Source organism: Leptodactylus fuscus, chromosome 1 (assembly GCF_031893055.1).
Source record: "Leptodactylus fuscus isolate aLepFus1 chromosome 1, aLepFus1.hap2, whole genome shotgun sequence".
Classification (NCBI taxonomy): domain Eukaryota; kingdom Metazoa; phylum Chordata; class Amphibia; order Anura; family Leptodactylidae; genus Leptodactylus; species Leptodactylus fuscus.
In genome coordinates this window covers 324,818,211-324,839,332 of record NC_134265.1, presented here as the reverse complement: position 1 = coordinate 324,839,332, position 21,122 = coordinate 324,818,211, and the positions used below count along the sequence as shown (strand labels likewise).

General features: G+C 43.5%; 1 protein-coding gene across 2 annotated transcripts in view; it reads left to right on the top strand.

Moving 5' to 3' along the window:
• The first annotated feature begins 4,442 nt into the window (after nucleotides 1-4,442).
• The window catches only part of SLC2A9 (solute carrier family 2 member 9), a 220,024-nt gene continuing 203,344 nt past the window's right edge, over nucleotides 4,443-21,122 (top strand). Inside the window, exons 1-3 of one of the 2 annotated variants that reach the window (XM_075260760.1) lie at nucleotides 4,443-4,489; nucleotides 16,294-16,353; nucleotides 19,541-19,639. In XM_075260760.1, coding sequence (XP_075116861.1) covers nucleotides 4,460-4,489; nucleotides 16,294-16,353; nucleotides 19,541-19,639 — 189 coding nt within the window. In that variant the 5' untranslated portion in view covers nucleotides 4,443-4,459. Of the gene's footprint in view, nucleotides 4,490-4,851; nucleotides 4,963-16,293; nucleotides 16,354-19,540; nucleotides 19,640-21,122 lie in introns of those variants that run through there. The other variant, XM_075260767.1, reaches the window with a different exon arrangement.

Sequence of the window (21,122 nt, the reverse complement as noted above, 5' to 3'; positions counted from 1 at the left end):
GCTGTAGGTCCATATATCAGTAGACTTTGCAATGTAATATTAAAGGGGTTCTCAAGGGAGCTTGTAAATGCTTCCTTAGGAGGTGAGGACCTGACAGATGGAAACTTGTGTCTTAGGAAACAGAAAAACACAGCTCCTCAGTGCACATACCCTGCAAACCGTACCCCATAACTCATCTAAAATTCCAGGATTGGAATCTTTTTCCCATCACAGTAGGTATTGCTTATCTGCGTGTACAGTGATACCCTCCTATCTTATGCAACAGAGCTGTCAGCAACCTTCCTGCACACTAATGATAATGAAGCGACTCTGATGACTCTGCCCAATCTATATAAGAAAGTAAAAAAACAGCTTTTCAAGACAACACAATTTTCTGATATTATACCACATAGTCATATCCTGTATGTATCTCTCTACTGCCTCCCAGTGGTTGCTTTGTGTCTTGCTATTTGCGATGGGTTTTGCTATTTAGTTGTGATACTGTTTTTATTGGTTTATAACAAATTGGAGTCCTTAACCAAATGTAAGCTTTTAGGGTGGACACATCTGCACTAAGTAAATACAGGATAGTGTTACGTATCGAGGCCGCTACGCTGACAGTACACAGTTACGGGATTGGACTTTGTCAGTCTTTTTTTTTTGTTTTCTTTCTTAGAATATATTATTAGACTTTGAAAGTTTCACTCTTATATGTATTGCCCAAGTAGTTTTGGCAGCGATATCAGCAGTGGTGGTATTTATTGAGCTCCTGGAGCGATAACCTTTATGTTTCATCACAAGCAGGTTTATATTGGAGCTAAAGGTTCTGTTCACTGGTGGGAGATAAGAACTTTGCAATTCACTCAAACATGTTTTCATCTGATCTTTGTGCTAGTAATAGGTGTGACGGTGGTGATTTGTAAAGAAATGGTCACTCAGCTCTCATACAATGCAAGACGCATTTTTGCTTTATATCTTTATCTTGCTTATATATCACCAACATATTCTGTGGCGTTTTACACGTGTTGTCATTGTAGGAGTTACAATCTACCGTATTTTTCGGACTATAAGACGCACTTTTTTTCCCCAAAATTTCGGAGGAAAATGAGGGTGCGTCTTATAGTCTGAATGTGGGTTTGCAGCATGGCCGCGCTACTGCCACCGCTGGTTTTCTTCAGCGGCAGTAGCGCGGCAATCCGCAGGCCCCGGCAGCTAAGACACTCCCCGGCATCTGCTGTAATAGACCGGCGGATGCCGGGGAGTGTCTTAGCTGCCGGGGCCTGCAGATTGCCACGCTACTGCCACCGCTGGTTTTCTTCAGCGGCAGGAGTGTGACAATACTGCAGGCCCCGGCAGCTAAGACGCTCCCCGGCATCCGCCGGTCTATTACAGCAGATGCGGGGGACTGTCTTAGCTGCCGGGGCCTGCAGATTGCCGCGCTACTGCCGCTGAAGAAAACCAGCGGTGGCAGTAGTGCGGCCATGCTGCAAACCCACTCCTCCACCGCAGGTCCCGACAGTCAGTTAGCCCCCCCCCCCCACCGGCCCCATACCTTTAGTGATGCAGGCCGGCTCCTGCACGGCAAGGCCGCAGGAGCCGACCTGTTCCGATGACAGCCGGGAGCCTAATGAAGGCTCCCAGGCCTGTCATAGATATATATTACTATCGCGGCTGGTCTATGACCCTCCGCGATAGTAATGTATAGAATCTCCCATAGACGGCAATACACTTTTTCATGTTGTGTAGGGACTACTCTAGAAAATTAAATAACATAAGACATGTGGAAGGGCCACTATGTGACATTGTACAGTGTGGAGGGGCCACTATGAGAGATTATTATGGGGGCCACTATGTGACATTGTACTGAGTGGAGGGGCCACTGTGAGACACTATACTGTATGGGGGTCACTATGGGACATTCTATTATATGGAGGGCTACTATGAGACATTATACTGTGTGCAGGGGCCACTGTGGAATATTATACTGTATAGGGGCCACTATGGGACATTATACTTTGTGGAGGACCACAATGGGGCACTATACTCTATATGGGCCACTATGGGACAATATACTGTGCAGGGGCCGCTATGGGAAATAATACTGTGTGGAGGGATTGGCATGGAACAATATACTGTGTGTAGGGGCTGCTATGGGATATTACACTGTGTAAAGGGACCACTATGGGACAATATACTGTGCAGGGGCTGCTATGGGAAATAATACTGTGTGGAGGGATTGGTAAGGAACAATATACTGTGTGGAGGGGACGCTATGGGATATTATACTGTCTGGAGGCCACTTTGGGACATTATGTAAATGGGGCGTTACACTGTGTTAAGGCCAGGAAATGGGGCTCTATGCCGTGGGGAAGGGGACAAGTCGAAAGTTTCCTATGGGCCCAGTGTTTGCTATTTACAACCCTGCTCAGTAGTCATGTGGGTCATGTCGGCATCCTGATACTTTGACCCAGGTCCCATCTCCGCTGATTTCACTCCATTATATAAGCAAAGTAAGTTGACTATTAGTTTATACATGGTTTCGTACGGCTTATTAGAGAGGCCTCAGAACGGTGAGCTCCGGCTATTTACGTACATACCCCAGTTATCTGAATGTATATTCTGCGTAATACATATTCGGCGTTTTCACGCTGCATTTCTAATGGCCTCCATTGTGCGGAGTGCAGGTGGCACTTACTGCTTAGAGGACATGGATAAGAGTTACACTTCTCTACTTTCTACTTTATTCAATCCTACCATTTTCTCACGCTGTCTGCCCACAGGTTTATTATATGACATCTCCATGGAAACCGTGTTCTTTGTAAATAGATGTTAAATGAAAGATGTGACTCTTTTCTAAACAGGTGGTAGAACATTCTATAGGCGCGCTGGATAATAGTCGTGTAACCGTATCCTTGCCATGAGCGTCAGACAGTAACTAAATACTCATCATGCTGAGCAGCGAGGGTACGCGGACTGGTGCCCATGTATCAGGAGCGGGGCATCAGCTGTAAAACACCAAAATAGTCCCATTGTAAGGACAGAGATGAAAGGATTCCCTTATCTCTAACATTTAACCCTTTGAATTCTCATGAGCGCCTTCCCATGTTGATCATGTTTAAGGGAAGAAAAAACAATGGGACCAAGATAGAATTGTTGGATTGCTGCAAAACCCCATGTCTTAGGCAGATATGTAAATTGCCTCTCAGAGGCTACTTTTGGGTAGTGCACCTCTTAGAGGCTCCCCCCATAGATTGTAAGCCCTCGCGGGCAGGGCCCTCTACCCCACTGTGCCAGTCGGTTACTGTTAGTATTATATCTACCTGTATATTTTGTGTATTGTATGTAAACCCCCAAATGTAAAGCACCATGGAATTAATGGTGCTATATATATAAATAAATAAATAATAATAATAATAATAATAATAATAATATACCTCTTGGTGAACAATCATTGACTGCAAGCCATGCCTCTATGATGCACTCAAAGACATTTGACCCAGTTGGACGGACAGAAGCAGGATGGTCCTTGCTTTTAGCAAGTGTTGGGATCAGGGGTGCAGCAATTGCTACCAATCCGTGTAGTCTCAGGAGGCCCAAAGGTCTCCCTACAACATAGGAAAGCACTAGTATTGTGGGGGGAAAGGCAGCATAAGGAACGGGTCATATGCTTTGGGGATCATAAGAAAGGGGTCATATACTGTGGGGGGCAAAAATGGAGTCATATGCCTTGTGAGGGGTCAAAAAATAGAGTTCTATACTGTGTGGTGGGCTAAAAAAAAGAGGGTTATATACAATGTGGTGGGCCAGAAAAAGTGAGTTATATACCATGTGCAGAGTCAGAAAAAGAGGGTCATATACCGTTTGGGGGACCAAAAAAAGGCAGAGCTATCTATGTGGGGGTCAAATAACGTAAGTTTTTTTTATCTGCCAATGGATGGGCATGTCCTAATTAGGGGGGTCCCATCGCAAAACCAAAAATAGCCAGTTGAGTATCTTTTTTTTTGGGAGGGGCGGTGCCTTTCTATAGTAGCCTTCCTCTGAAATATTGCATATAAGTAGTACTCTAACTGCTGTGGGTATCGCCATCAGACCGTCAATGGCATACAGCACATACTCCGCATCTACAGTCAGTGTAGATGTCTATAGTGCGTTGGCCTCTATAGACATTTACCAAGTCCAGGGGAAAGGAACTGTATTTATCCAAAAAACACACTATAAAGGAGTCCCCAGCAGAGCCCTGAATACAGATGTGAACAGATCCTGACTTTACCAAGTCCATTATATAATTGCCTGTAAATGCCAATAAACCTGATTGCTTTATATCAATAATTGTTAATGATTTATCAATATAAAGAATAATTCTGTGAAACTGTGGCCAATAATAGGAGATATGTTTAATGATTAATTCTCGTCCCTGTTGTGGTCTCACTCAGAGGTTTCCGGACAACATTTGGCAAGCAACGTGCGGACACCTTACACAATGCAACAAGAAAACGGAGCCAGCCAGCTGGTAAGTGCAATGGCTGCTAATGGGGATTTCTAGCTGTCACCGTATAGACGGACTGAATAGTATCTGCTGTATACTGACTGTATTCAGTGTGACGCCTATATGGAAGGATTCCTCTATACTATAATGTTACTGTTATTTTCTGGGGTGGAATATGAGGAATCTGTTCTTACAACTCTGCATTGCACTTCCCTCTGTTATTCCTACTAGAAATTATAAATGCACTGCCATCTGGGTGTGGCCTGCTGGGATATGTCACCACACACCATCAAACTGTCCAATCAGTGCTATATAGGGACACACCCCTTTGACAAGGTGAACAGTAACACCCCATTGTCAATTTCATTCATAAGAAGATTAACAGAGGAACAGCACAACACAGAATGATATCTTCTTTATAGCAATGACTTGTGTTACAGTGACATTACTCCTATAGACAGTAACTCCATAGAAGACCTGCCTTCTTCTGCATTAGGGTATGTCATGGTCATCTCTTTATTTCAATTTCATTTATTTTTGAGTTTACTTTTATTCTGTGCAATGTAGGAAAAAATGCTATAACTGTGGAAATCATCAAAAAACTGCTGTTGGTTGATATGACACAGATTTTGCTTATTATACACATTTATGACACATTCATTGTTGGTTTGGGCTTCCTTGGGCCCATCCAGTGAATTGATTCTAAGGTCTGATCCTCCATGTATACAGACAATGTGCTCGTCCACATTTAATTACATTGTTATCCTTGTTATTCACAAGGATAAAAGAAACAGATTCCCTGTAAAGTGATTCTGTCACCAGAATCCAGTATATGAACTCAGCCCGACAGATAGATAGGTTTGGGTCATCAGAACCCAGTATATCACCCCAGCCCTGCAGATAGATAGGTTAGTGTCACCAGAACCCAGTATATGAACCCAGCCCTGCAGATAGATAGGTTTGGGTCATCAGAACCCAGTATATGAACTCAGCCCGGCAGATAGATAGGTTAGTGACACCAGAACACAGTATATCAACCCAGTCCTGCAGAAGATAGGTTAGTGTCACCAGAATCCTGCATATCACCCCAGCCCTGCAGATAGATATGTAAGGGTCACCAGAACCCAGCATATCACCCCAGCCCTGCAGATAGATAGGTTAGTGTCTCCAGAACCAGCACATCACCCCAGACCCGCAGATAGATAGGTTAGTGTCTCCAGAATCAGCATATCACCCCAGACCCGCAGATAGATAGGTTAGTGTCTCCAGAATCAGCATATCACCCCAGCCCTGCAGATAGATAGGTTAGGGTCACCAGAACCAGCATATCAACACAGCCCTGCAGATAGATAGGTTAAGTTCATCAGAACTAACTTTGTCAGTTAAAACTATGTAAAACAATTTGTGGACAGATCAAAATGTTCTATTGCAGAACAGATTTATACAGAATTAGATTATTGGCAATGAAAGGGTTACCTGTCCTTTGTATTAGGCAGCAGTCAGGCTCATACAGCACAAATATTCTCCCTCATTCTTACCTATGTTTTCTATCTAATCTGTCTGATTAAATCTGACACATCACTAGATATCAGTTTGAAAAATCCATTTGGAACCAGAACACCCCTTTAATGATTTCAGACACCCAACTGTGAACCAGTTTCAGAGCCAGAGGATAAACCCCATCAATTTTGTAGTGATGGAATGATTCCACATTTTTACGTTTGCTATGTTTACTTGTTACACCCCTAGTTTATAGCAAATATAATGAGTCGGTGATCCCTAGTCGTCATATTGCCAAGCCAAATAACCCCAGTCCATTAATGACTTTGGTTACCCACCTCTGAAGCAGCTCTGGCTTTGCTCTTTCTTTGGTGTGCACTTTACCCATTTGTCCAGTGATTTCTAGGGAGGCCGAACTACAATATGTTGTCATCATGTGCATCTAGGCCTTTGGGCATCACATATTTGACTTGGCAGCACATTTTAGTTCACTGTGCATTTCTATACCCAAGTCCATCAATCTTACATCAGGGTTTCCCAACCTTTGTGCATGGCAAACCCCTGGAATACAAAATTATTATCTTGGAAAACCCCTGACAATTAAAAAAATACAAAATGCATGACATTCTGTTTGTGCTCATGTTAATCCTAGCCGGCATCAGGCCTATATGGTAATATCCCAGATGTCATGTGGTCTGGGATATTACCATATAGGCCCAAAGCCTTATGGTAGCAGTTGCAGCCTGTTGCCGTAACAAACAAACATTAAGTTCTCATACCAACCTCGCACTGCTGCTCCCGCTGTCGCCACTGCTCATCTTCTCCCGCGGCTGCTTCTGCGTCACAGCGTAGGGGGTGTGATGACATCGCCTGTGCTAAGACGCAGTAAGACGTCATCGACATACGCCGGGTGCGGGCCTGAACTAACGTGACCACATCACCCGGCGTGTGTTGTAGCCGGGGGAGGGGGCCGGGACTGGAGCGGAGGCCCGCTGCAGCGAGTCAATACGCTCAAATCAATTACCGTATTGACTCGAGTGGTAATTTCACTGGTCCGCAGTAAAAGACATCTGTGGGAGGCCGCTGGAGCAGCGCTGCTGCTGAGAGGTGGTCGGTGAGGCAGCGCTGTCTCCAGGACTGCTTTAAGATGTTTCCAAGGCAGAGAAGATGCTCTGGTAACATCTTGGGGCGGTCCTGGAGGCAGCGCTGCCTCACCACTCACCTATCGCTGCCCCAGCGGCTTCCCACAGATGTCTTTCACTGCGGACCAGTCATGTGACATTTTCAATTACCGTATTGACGCGAGTATAAGCCGAGGCGCACTTTTTCAGCACAAAAACTTTGCTGAAAAACTCGGCTTATACTCGAGTATATACGGTAATATAATAATGTAAACCACAGCTCAGATGTCAAACCTCACATTTAATTTAGACCGTAGATATCAGAACTCACAGCTCAGATCCCAGACCCTAAATTTAATTCAGGTCCTATACAGCAATTGAATTAAGACCCCAGACATCAGAATTTACAATTCATTCAGATCCCACAGTATCATCCTCTAGACCCATACATCAATTTAAAGGGAGTTACCTGAACCCAGAATAGCACCCAGCCCCACAGATAGAGAGGTTAGGACCACCTGAATCGAATGGAGTTTTGCGATTACTGACCGTAGTGGTCTCTTACTGTATACAGCGAAGCCTAGAGATTGGCCGCAGTGGTGATGTGGGCACATTATTGGTGCAGGATAGCAAACAAAGCTGAGCAGGGAGGGCCGGAGTGCTGGCGCTGGAAGTGTCAGGGGATTAAAATGGCGAGTTCAGCTTTTTTTTTTCTATTAAATGCAGTATTCCATCTCCAGGATCATATTCAGACTTGTAGCTGAAGCTAACTGAAGTGTTTCACCATACCTCCCAACTTTTGAAGAACAGAAAGAGGGGCAAATTGTCCAGCGCACTATCCACGCTACGTCAAATTTAGCTCCACCCACTTTTTTGTTGACTCCGCCCATTCTCAATCATCTTTCCATATGCCCCTACAAAGTATAATCCTTCTACAGTCACCCGTAGATTATATGTCCCCACATTATAATGTTCCTTTTCAGCTGTCCCACAGTATTAAGTTCCTCTCCTTGTGCCCCAGTTTAAACTGGTGGAATCTAGAGAGGGACATTAAACGGGGGGCAACTAGAGGGGGAAATTAAACTTGGGCAGCTGGAAGGGAACATCAAACCGTAGGTGTAGCTGGAGGGTGCCATTGAACTGGGGACAACTAGAGGCAGACAGGTCCCCCTTCAGTTACTCCCAAGGTTTTTTTTTTTTTGGTTTTTTTTAATTGTAATTTTGATTGAAAGATTTTTTAGCATATATAAAGTAACAATACTAAAGACAAAAAATAAGGCACACATGTATCAGTGAAATAAAATGACATTATAACAGATCATAAAGAATACAAAAAAAAAAAGACAGGGGGTACACACACCACAAAGGGGAGGACAAAAGGGAAAGGGGGTTAGAGGCCATTCAGAGCACAATAAGCATCCCAGGATGACCATACCACCTGAAATGCATCTAGGGTGTGGTTCAGGGATGCCGTCAAAAATTCAATGCTACACACATCTTTTAAGCGAGCCACTAAGTCGGGACCAGTGGAGGGTAAGATACGCTTCCAGTGCAAGGCAATGAGGGTTTTGACCGCCGTACACAGATATAAGAACAATTTAGATGTATGCTTACCTAAATGAGGGAGAGGGAGATTGAACAGGTAGATAAGAGAGTCCAACAGAACCCCTCTAATAAAGAGAGCTTCCGTGGGAGACTGCACCTCTCACCAAAAAGGGCGGATGCCCTGACAATCCCAAAAAATATGGCACAAAGTACCCATCCCTGCCCCACAACGCCAGCAAAAGGGTGGGATGCTGGGATTAAGAGAATGAAGTAGGGCAGGGGTGAGATACCAGTGCATTAACAATTTATATTGAGTCTCTCGGAAGGTAATGCATGTGGAGGACTTGGCCGCATGAGACCAGATGACCTGCCACTGGCTAGGTGAGATTTCCCTATTCAACGCCCTAGACCACCGGTCCATGTACCTATGAGAGGGAGGGCCACTCACTCCTGAGGAAGCAAGAAGCCTATAGATACCTGAGATTAAACCAGCTGTGGAGGTGCTTGCCTTACAAACCCTTTCAAAGGCCGTGGGCAGGGAGACCTTCAGGGAGCCGAACTGATAAACTATAAAGTGAGCGATCTGCCTGTAATGTAGCCATTCTGAGGAAGGCAAGTGCAATACAGATGTAAAATAGTCCAAGGGCCTGAGCTCCAAAGACAAGGGATCAATCAATTCCGCAATATGAAAAAGACCCAATTTACTCCACGGGCGAAGAGTCCCTCCGGGAGGAGAGGATTGTAGAGAAAAGAAACCATGGACGAACAGGGGGCCGCCAAAGGGAAAAATTTCAAGCAGGTAGCCTATATAGACCGCGTGAAGTGAATAAGGCCAAGGAGAAGAATCGGGAGAGGAGGGGGAGAACGGGACCACAACAAGGCATTAGGGTGAACTGGGGCCATCCAGAGTTTCTCAATCACTGCCCATTTCGTGAATGCCCGGGACACAGCCCAAAACGGAATACACCGTAAATGGGAAGCTAGCCCCCCCCCTTTACCTGCAAGCATGACCGAGCAGGGGATTCGGTGATGTTTGCCATCCCATATAAATTGGAAAATCGACTTCTGAAGAGCTCGAAGCTCCTTCCAAGGGACCACTACAGAGAGTGTTTCAAAGAAATAAAGAACGTTCGGGAGAAGGGACATCTTAACCGCAGTTATACGATCCAGGAGGGAAATGCGGAGGGGACGCCACTTATCCAGAAGGGATCACAATTCAGCAAATAGACTAGGATAATTGACCGAATACAGCATTGAATAGGAGGTGAACAACTGAATGCCCAAGTATCGGATGGAATGGTCCCTCCATTGGAAGTCAAAATTAGTCCATAACAGCCGCAAATCTGAGTCAGGGATGTTAAGGAGTAAGGCCTCCATCTTAGTTGGATTAACCTTATAAACTGATAGATCACTGTAGGATTTCAGGACCCAAAGCAGATTGGGAAGGGATACATGTAGGTTGGTAAGGGTCAGAAGGACATTGTCCCAGTTACTCCCAAGGTTTAATGTTCCCCTCCAGTTGTGTCCAGTTTAATGTTCCCCTTAATATGCCCCCGTTCATCTACCCTCAGTTTCATATCCCCGCTCCATCTCTGCCCCAGTTTCATCTCCCTCCTCCATCTCTGCCCCCAGTTTCATGTTCCCCCTCTATCTGCCCCTAGTTTCATGCCCCCCATTTATCTGCCCCCATTTTAATGTCCCTCCTCCATCTCTGTCCCCAGTCCCACCCCTCTTTATCTGCCCCTAGTTTCATGTGCCCCCTTCATTATGTTTCCCCTCAATTTGCCCTCAAAATTTAACCTAAAAAAAAGATACTCACCTTTCCTCGTTCCCCTGCTGAACTTTGTACAGTCTCAGTCACAGAGTTGTAGGCGCAATGTGAGTGACATCATCACATCATGCCTACAGCTCCAGGGGCCAGAGGACTGCGGTGAAACAGGAGCTGTCTGCCGACAGCTCCTACTTCGCTCGCCAGTGTATTCAACTCATCTACGTCCTCTGGACACAATTGAGTTGAAACTGTAACATACCTCCTGCTGACAGGGACGACGAGACACAACCCAGAATCCGGGAATGTCCCGCAGAATCCAGGACAGTTGGGAGGTATGTTTTCACTCAAAACAATCCTTTATCTATCATGTCCAGTTTCTCCCATACTGATGGATATGACTCCTCAGTGTTTACAGCTCGTTGCCAAGCTGTTAGGCCACATCTCTGGTTGGGCTGATAACTCAAGTCCCTGTTTCTGGCCACCTATATTCTCTTCTTTCTCTGAAAAGTGCTTTCAGCTGCTGTGCCTTGATCAGTGCCAGAACAGTTTCTTGTTCAAAGCCTTTGTTATCTCTCTATGTGAATCCAGAGATAAATGTGGAACTTAGAACAAACAGGAAGTAACTGCTGGTCTAAGCTAAAAACAAGAAGTGGAAGGGAGAGGAGACAGGAGGGAAGGTGAAATCCTGAGACAGGAAAACCCCTTAATCCACATTCCTGGTTTGAGGCTCCTTTTTGGTTATCTCAGAAAGCTCGGTCTGTCTTAACATCCAACTTATGTATTCATTTGTAAGATACTGCTGTTTTCTTTTATTTCAATTGCTTTTGGGTATAATCATGTTTTCACTCATTTCTTGAACGCAACATTTAGGTATGTTCACAGTACTAAGGGTTTGTTCACATCAGCATTATGCACCCTACAACCAGAAGAATGGACTAAACCAGGGGTGCCCAATACGTTGATCGCGATCTACTGGTAGATCGCAAAGGACATATGGGTCGATCGCGGGATGCAGGGATCCCCGGTGTCTGCTTGCTCACAGTGCAGGCTGGGAGTCATCTCCTGACACTGGCAGGCGGGGCTGCAGCAGCCCCAGCCTGCCAGTGTCCAGAGATAACTCTCAGCCTGCGCTGTGAACAGACACCGGGGATCCCTGGGCGGCCACAGAATGCCGTCTCCTGCTCTCACAATCAGTTCGGCCCCGCCCACATGCACGGCCCCGCCCACAGAAATGCCACATCCCGCCCATAAGCCCGCACGGTCCCGTCCATAAGCCCGTCCCGACCCCGCCTACAGGCCCGCCCTGGCCCCGCCCTAGTAGAGCTTTTGCCTTGGTCAGCTAACAAAGTAGCTCACACGCTGAAAAAGTGTGAGCACCCCTGGACTAAACAATAAAACAGATCAGTCTATTAATGGGCAACAGATCCCTAGGGATCCAATTTACTATATGGGTGTCCTTTAGTTTGTCCCTGACATAGCTGGATGAAAAAGTCAGATTTTCAGGACTTATTTATTTGTAAAATCAGATGGACTCTATGCATGACGGACTCCAACACATCGCCTTACCAGAAATTAACTCTTCCATACAGTACCTCATTTTAGGACATATTGAAAATAAGGGAGAGGAGAAACATTCATTAAAAAATACCAATAAATTTGTATGTTCCCCTTAAATCCACCCTGAGCCAGAAGCAGTGTCATGAAACGAACGTTCAGCAATTACCCTCGGTGATAAGGATTTGTTGAGGCTGCTGAACAACGTTCTGGGAATCGAAGGTTGAGGAAATAATAGTAATTTGTACAGAGGTCGGTCTGCTAAAGAAAAGGATCAAATGGACTAAGGTCAAAGACTTGGAAAAAGAAGTCAACCGAGGAAATTCCAGAGGTTCAGATCAGTAAAGAGACATGTCATATAGTTATAGTAATATGGAAAGTATTTGCCCCTTCCATATCGCCTCTATTATTATACTTTTATTTTGTCACTCTCAAATCTTATTTGTAAGCAACATCTGATGCTTGGTTCACGCTAGCATTTGTCTCATCATCGTTCGAGTCTGCACGTGAAAGAGGGAAAGCCCATCTGCTTAAAAAGCAGTTAGCCACAGACCCCATAGACTAGAGGAAACAGAAAAGTGACATGACCTATCTTCAGGCGGATTCTGCCTTGAAAACCCATTGAATTTAATGGGAGGCGATGCATTTTTTTACGCCGTTTTTAATACATTTTTGATGCGGTTTTTGCAAGAACCACAAGCATTTTTAAAAGAGCAAAAAACTGAGTCAAATGCAACAAAAAAAAAAAAAAAAAAACCGCAACAAAAACCACATAATGTAAAAAAGTATCAAGAAATGTTTCCTAATTCCTAAAGCAGATTTTTTCAGCCTGCAAAAAACTCAGTGTGAACATACCCTTTCAATCGGAAAAATTTCCTTAAGGAGAAGTTTTCTACTTGACAAATTCAGCATCAAATACCTGTGTGAGCACCCCCCCCATCCCACAGACCTTATTCACATGACAGTGATGTTTTCGACGGACCTAACAGCCATTAAAAACTGACATATAAGAGTTAATTTATACATTTACGTATGGTAGTCGATGTCTTCCAGGGCATGAACAATTCATTCAGAAAGTCATACAACACCCCAGATGAACATGCAGCGAGCTGCGGTTTTAGAAGTTTTCAGGACTTTTGAATAGTTCACCAATAACAGATTGGGGGAGGTTGGGGGGTCTTCCCCACCAGTCAGCTGACAGCAGGAGCCGCACAGCTGGGTGTAGCTGACTACAGATGTAGAGTGGTACAGATTCACACCTGGCTAGTGTCATGAGAAGGAATAATTCCCCATCTGGATTGCTCCCCCTAGTGTTAGTGAGGTGCAGCACTGTAGGTTGGTGTAGGATAGTTTATTGCTGTATTACATGTTGTATATTACATAAGTGTTGCTATTGCATCACAATGGAGCTGCGCTGTTTTGGGCTTTGTACATTTTCCTACTTCTGACTCTACATCACAATGGTCTCCGATCGTACTCTCCATTGGCTACATTACACTCATATGACCCTTCTCATCAATTGTGACTACTCCCTCTCACCATATACTCTCTAGCCCCTCAGACTTAGGCTGGTTGTGCTGTCCATTCAAAACAGACAGTACATGGCCATGAAACCCTGTCATGCGAATAAGCTCTAAGGGTGATTACACTTCTTTGCTTTCCTTTATGTTTGGCACTTTGTAGATCAGAAATGTAATTCCCCTGCCCTCTGGTGCATGGGGCTGCTACAGGGGAAGGAGATTTATAACACACATTATAACATAGAACATTAATCTTTTCATGCTAAAAGCAGTAGTTGGTCATAGCATCAAAAACGGAAGTGACCTTATATGAGGCAATGACCTTACTATCGTCCTTGTGGATGAAAGAGTGCCAAATAATTCCGTATACCCATATTAGTAGTCACATGATACATCTCACTATAGTCTTCCACAGAAGCATCCTCAATACATTTGTCATTTTTTTCTCCCCTCTTCATTATCAGGTTAGCGTTTACGTTTTTCTGCAGATTACGCCACTTAGTGTATTTGTTGTTACTATAGTAACACATAAATGGAATAGAAGTATTCTTGTTGAATTCCTTAGCTGTCACCTGTAATACTGACCTTAGCTGTTTGCATTTACTTGTTAATTATTCCATGTTGTTTTTCATTTCTGCCATATTTACAGTCCTATGAAAAAGTTTGGGCACCCCTATTAATCTTAATCATTTTTAGTTCTAAATATTTTGGTGTTTGCAGCAGCCATTTCAGTTTGATATATCTAATAACTGATGGACACAGTAATATTTCAGGATTGAAATGAGGTTTATTGTACTAACAGAAAATGTGCAATGTGCATTAAACCAAAATTTGACTGGTGCAAAAATTTTGGCACCCTTATCATTTTATTGATTTGAATACTCCTAACTACTTTTTACTGACTTACTGAAGCACAAAATTGGTTTTGTGACCTCACTGAGCTTTGAACTTCATAGCCAGATGTATCCAATCATAAGAAAAGGTATTTAAGATGGCCAATTGCATGTTGTTCTCCTATTTGAATCTCCTCTGAAGAGTGGCATTGTAAGGATTGGAGTCAGGGTCAGGCAGTGCAAAGTGACACAGCTGGGAAAGCAACACTGTGCAACTAATGACAAAAGGGGTCGTAGGCCCTGCAGCTATAACTATGCTGTAATATCTGAGATGAGGCAGACCAATGCACTTCCTAATTGAAGTGCGCCTACCACGACTCCTTACGCTTCTATCCGGCGGCTAGGATAAGGGGAGAGGAGGCCCTGAAAGTGCTAGGGACTGGAGTCACGGGGTCACACCTAAACAGAAAGCACAGTGTAACTGCAATGCAAAACAAAAGACTAAACAGCATGGAACCAGGGAGGACCACAAGTCCCAGCAAGACACAGAAGAGAAGGCGAGGTCAGACGAGCAAGAGGTCAAGCCAGGATATAATAGTAAAGGTACCGAATCAAAAGACAAGGGATAGTCAAAAATACAAGCCGGGATACAAACCAAGGAACAGACTGAATACAAACAGACAGGGAATCAGACTGAGCAGGGGAACCAGGAAACATAAAGTGAATGGCTGGCAAGGATCCATGCCTGGGTGGGGTTTAAATAGCAGCAGAGAAACACACCTGATGGCTAACGGCATGGAGACTGAAGGCAAGGAAAAGATTAACCCTTAATGACCTAAGCACACCCAATAGAACTCCTAACACGTCTCCCAGGGAGACGCCGCGCAGCAAGGAGACCGCGGTAACTCCGTATCCTGACAGGCATCATGGGCTACTCAAAACAACTCTCAAATGATCTGAAAACAAAGATTGTTCAACATAGTTGTTCAGCGGAAGGATACAAAAAGCTGTCTCAGAGATTTAACCTGTCAGTTTCCACTGTGAGGAACATAGTAAGGAAATGGAAGACCACAGGGACAGTTCTTGTTAAGCCCAGAAGTGGCAGGCCAAGAAAAATATCAGAAAGGCAGAGAAGAAGAATGGTGAGAACAGTCAAGGACAATCCACAGACCACCTCCAAAGAGCTGCAGCATCATCTTGCTGCAGATGGTGTCACTGGACATCGGTGAACAATACAGCGCACTTTGCACAAGGAGAAGCTGTATGGGAGAGTGATGAGAAAGAAGCCGTTTCTGCAAGCACGCCACAAATAGAGTTGCCTGAGGTATGCAAAAGCACATTTGGACAAACCAGCTTCATTTTGGAAGAAGGTCCTGTGGACTGATGAAACAAAGATTGAGTTGTTTGGTCATACAAAAAGGAGTTATGTATGGCGTCCAAAAAAAAAACAGCATTCCAAGAAAAACACTTGCTACCCACTGTAAAATTTGGTGGAGGTTCCATCATGCTTTGGGGCTGTGTGGCCAATGCCCCTGTGTGTCCATCACATGACCATGGACTGTACATCACATGACCATGGACTTTACAGTATATGACCATGGACTGTATATCACATGACCATGGACTGTGTATCACATGATTATGGACTAATTTATATCCACTAGAAGTAAGAACAATGACAGCAAGCAGAGAAATTGATACAGAAAGTATATGGGGCCTGTAGTCTCTATTACAAAATCTGTAACAAAGCCCCAACCTGCCTTGTGACTTTTATAATACTGATGTTACATTGGGGTAATGGGGCCCAGGTATTACTGCTGCCTCTCCACCCCATCGAGTTCCTTCCTTACTGGCTCCATGTTTGTCACTTATTCTACTTCGAGGCTTTTATGCCACGATACACTGGCATTATTGGTAAATTCCTTCCTGTTGCCCCATTACAATGTCTCTATAAAAAAATACTAACCTGTGTTTACTTTAATAGGAAAAAGTAACAGAAAAAATGGACAAGCCCATAAATGTGAAAGGCAAAGCACCCGAAAAGGTAATTTGTGGAGTGTTATTGTTATTTTTGCATGTTTTTTTTTATAATATCTGGGAAAACATATCAGCTTTCCATGTTCAATGTGCTGCTAAAACTTTTTAAACTAGTTTTCCCTCTGTGTTACGGTAATTGTTATTTGTTATTGTGTCATCATGTTTGGGGCTAGAATCTGTGATGTTGGAGTGGTATTGGCATATTTTTTTATATTTTAAATTATTTTTCTTTTAATCTTCAATTTTTTAAAAAATTCATTTTGTTTTTACATTGTGTCCCCATAACATCATAGTAGAGCTTTGGGGGGGGGGGGGGGGGGCTAATTTTATTGGTGGGGGAGCTAATTTTCTCTGTAACTGGGGCTGATAAATTTAGTCTCCTGCCCATAACTTCAGAGCTGATCTAGGACCCAGCCGATCTTAGGGTAAGTTCACACAGGGTTTTTTGGACAGGATTTTGACACGGAATCTGCCTCAGAATCCAACTCCAAAAACTCCTCACATTGACTTCAATGGGAGTCGATCACTTCTTTTTTCCGCTAACAGTTTCTTCCTGCTCGTGGAAAAAAGAAGCGAGGTGCACTATCTTGCCACGGATCTCGTGGCTGAATCAGCCACGGAATTCGCAGTGCAAAACTCCCTCATGACTAGGCCCATTCATTTGGGGCTAATCTGGAGTTGAATACCGTAACTGGATGCCAGTGCACTGCATCGGCATCTAGCCGCAGGAGGCGGTTTTTGGTCCGGATTCTGAGGCGGTTTCCCGCGTCAAAATCCGGTCCAAAAAATCCAGTGTGAACTTACTCTTACAATCTCTGGGAGAATTGCATCATGGTAGTTCCCATAGCTACAGACATAAATACTCTATAAGCAGATTGGAACTGGTTAATCTGGTTGTCCAGGGTAGTGCGTTCCACAGAACCAGTGCAGTTTGAGAAAAGACTTGGATACAAGACTGGGAGATTCTTAAGTTAAGCTTAAATCATTGGTAGAACAGATATCATGAGTAGGGTGGTATATAGAGATGTAGGAGACGATATAGGGAATACTATGGAGAGCTTAGCAGGAGATAGTAAGAAGATTAATCTATATTGGATGGGCAACCAAGGCAGTGACTGGCACAAGCTGGAGACAAACTGGTTTTCTAACTGAAGATGGCCAGTCTACAAAATATATAATGGATCTAAAAATCTGATCTTCTCAAATAGATTTCTTCTGGAGAGGTTTTACTGTATTTGGTCACCCCTAATCACACCTAAGTTCAAGATTACCCATTTTTAATACCAAATGGGTTCTATTTCTCTAACTCCTGGCAATTGGTTTGTGAAAAGTTTTGTCGGCCTGACTTTCAAATGAATGTTAATGGCGGTCTATGTAATGAATGGATGATAAGGGCCTGCCAAAACAACAGCCACTTTTACAGAGTTTGAGACAATCCCTGTTAAGTCTCGATTGACAGAAGTTATGTTTATTACACAATCCTTACATGTTAAACCCAACTTGTATCAAAAAATGGACCACTTAAAGGGGCATATTAAAAGCCTGTGTATTTCAATGGGGAAAAGGAGAGAGTCCTTTATAAAATTATTAAGCAAAGTATTGAATCTTTGTTTATTTCATAAAAAATGAAGAGATTTTTCAAATCTTATGTTTTTGTATCATAACTTAAATTACATAGCTCAGAAACAGATGCTTGACTAAAAAGTCACCCTATGTTGACATGCTTGACCCTATATATTATTCCATTATGGAGGAGATTAGAGATGAGCAAACAGTAAAATGTTCGAGGTTCGATATTCGTTTCGAGTAGCCTCTCAATATTCGACTACTCGAATCGAAAATCAAACCCTATTATAGTCTATGGGGGGAAAATGCCCGTTTCAGGGGTAGGCAACGTTCGATCAAATTATACTTACCAAGTCCATGAGTGAGGATCGGGCTGGATCCTCCAAGAAGTCTTCTCCTTGCAGCGTCCCCACGGTGTCTTCCGGCTCGTCATTCACTCTACCAGGCATCGGGCCTGGGCAGAACCGACTGCGCATGCCCGCACTACAAGCGGACATGCGCAGTCGGCTCTGCCCAGGCTCGATGCCTGGCAGAGTGAATGAAGAGCCGGAAGACGCCGCGGAGAAGCTGCATGGAGAAGACTTCTAAACGTAGGAGAAGAACCATTATTGATTGGCTGACTGTATAGCATTCGGCCAATCAATGCTGGTTCTGCATCGAACTTTTACATTCGAACAGCGAGTGGTACTCGATTGAGTACGAGTATTTCGAATACCGTAGTATTCGATCGAATACCTACTCGATCGAGTGCTACTCGCTCATCTCTAGAGGAGATGAGTAGAGTTGCATACTAAACTTCAGAGTTCTTACCCTCACTCCTGTATAACGAGTACCAAGCTCCATAGACATGTCATTGATTTGATTGAAATGTGTGTGGTGTGGAAAGACGGCAACTATTGGTTACTAAAGTGTCTGAGAATAGGACATATGTTTTTCCTTAAATTTCATCTTGATCGGACAAGTCCAGAAATGTGTCATAAGATGATCAGCTTTTTAAGACAATATTGTTTTGTACTATACTATAGGTGTCTATGTGTGGCTGCTTTGTAAATTGCAGCCTGTCAAAGTGGTTAGCATGTCATTTTATTGTAATGAATTGGTTTTGGAGCCCTTAACAAAATTTGAGTTAAAGGTGAACATATTTGTATCTAATCAAATGGGAACTCATGAATTTCACTGATCGTATGTGACAGTATTTTACACATTTAAAGACTTAGGCAATAAGTACCTCATATATATCATCCACAGAATATGCTATAAATTTTCCAGATGAGAATACGCCTTAGTGTCCGTTCACACATAGGAATGGGTGGATTCTGGATTTTAAAGGCAGAGATTGCGACAGGACTCTGAAAAAATAAAAGTGTCCTGCTCGATCTTCCCACGGATGGTGCGGCTGATTTAGTTGCGGAGTCCTTGGTTCAAGACACACAACTGACTCATTCATTTGGGTCGGCTGTGGAAAGCTGCAACACAATGCCATTGCTCTGCCGGTAGGCAAAGGGCGGAAAATGGTGGCTGGAAAATGAAGAGGAATTTTCCGCCATGTGAACGGCCCCTTAAACGTTACGATTATGATAATGCTGTACTTTATTTTCATTTTACTGACCAGTTCTATTTGTATCTAGGAGTTCACATGGAAGCTGATAATGGCGGCTCTTGTTGGTGCTTTGGGATCATCCTTCCTGTATGGCTATAATTTATCCGTAGTGAATGCGCCCGCATCAGTAAGTACTCTGGTCTTAATACAGCAGCTATAGCAACTAGACCGAATGACATTGTTCAGACCACTCTATCTGGATTATCTGTCGTATATTTAAAAGGAATATATTGCAATTTTTTACATTTTTTTAGATAGGAAAAAAATATATATTTTTTTCTAATCTTATTTTCAGATTGCACATGTTTTTTGTGCTATTTTCTGTACAGTCTGCCATCTTGCCTGAGCTGCTCTGTTAACCCCTTCCCGACATGCGCCGTAATAGTACGGCGCATGTCAGGTCTGTAACTATGGCGACCGCCCGGGAGCCGGGCGGCCGCCATAGCCGCCGGGTGTCTACTGCTTTAAGCAGTAGACAACCGGCTCTAATGCCTCCGATCGGTCCCCGGACCAATCGGAGGCATTAACCCCTCCGGCACCGCGGTCCGTATGGGCGCCGCCATTTTGCCCGTGATCGCCAGCTCCTGGAGCATGCTCCAGGGCCGACGTCATGTTGCCATGACAGCCGGGAGCCTGTACAAGGCTCCCAGGCTTATCTGCAAATTCTCTCTTTTGCAGGCTGGTCTATGCAGCCTGCAAAAGAGAGGATGATTTTTTGCAATGCATTGCAATGCATTAGCATTGTAATGCATTGCATTAGTGATCAGACTCCCTGGGGTTCAACACCCCTAGGGGGTCTAATAAATGCAAAAAAAAAAATTATTATAAAAAATAATTATAAAAAATTAAAAAATATAAAAAAGTATAAAAAGTATTAAAAGTTCAAATCACCCCCCTTTCCCTAGAACACATATAAAAGTAGTTAAAAACTGTGAAACATATACATGTTAGGTATCCCCGCGTCTGAAATCGCCCGCTCTACAAATCTATAAAAATATTTTTCCTGTTCGGTAAACGCCGTAGCAGGAAAAATAGTCAAAAGTGCCAAACCGCCGTTTTTTCACTGTTTTGATTCTGATAAAAATTTGAATAAAAAGTGATCAAAGCAATAACATTTCCCGAAAATGGTAGAACTAAAAAGTACACCCAGCCCCGCAAAAAAAGATGCCCTATGCATCCCCGTACACTTATGTATAAAAAAAGTTACGGCCGTCGGAATATGGTGACTTTTAGAAAAAAAAAATTTTAACAGGTTTTTTTTTTTTTTTAAGGGGTCAAAATGTAAATAAAACCATATAAATTTGGTATCCCTGGAACCGTACCAAAACACATAATATAGGGGACATGTCATTTTGGCTGCACAGTGAACGCCGTAAAACCAAAGCCCGTAAGAAAGTTGCAGAAATGCATTTTTTCTTCAAATCCACCCCATTCTGAATTTTTTTCCTGCTTCCCAGTACATTATATAGAATAATTAATGGTGGCATCATGAAGAAAAATTTGTCCCGCAAAAATTAAGACCTCATATGGCTCTGGGAGCGGAGAAATAAAAAAGATATGGGGTTTAGAAGGAGGGGAGTCAAAAACGAAAAACGAAAATCAAAAAATGC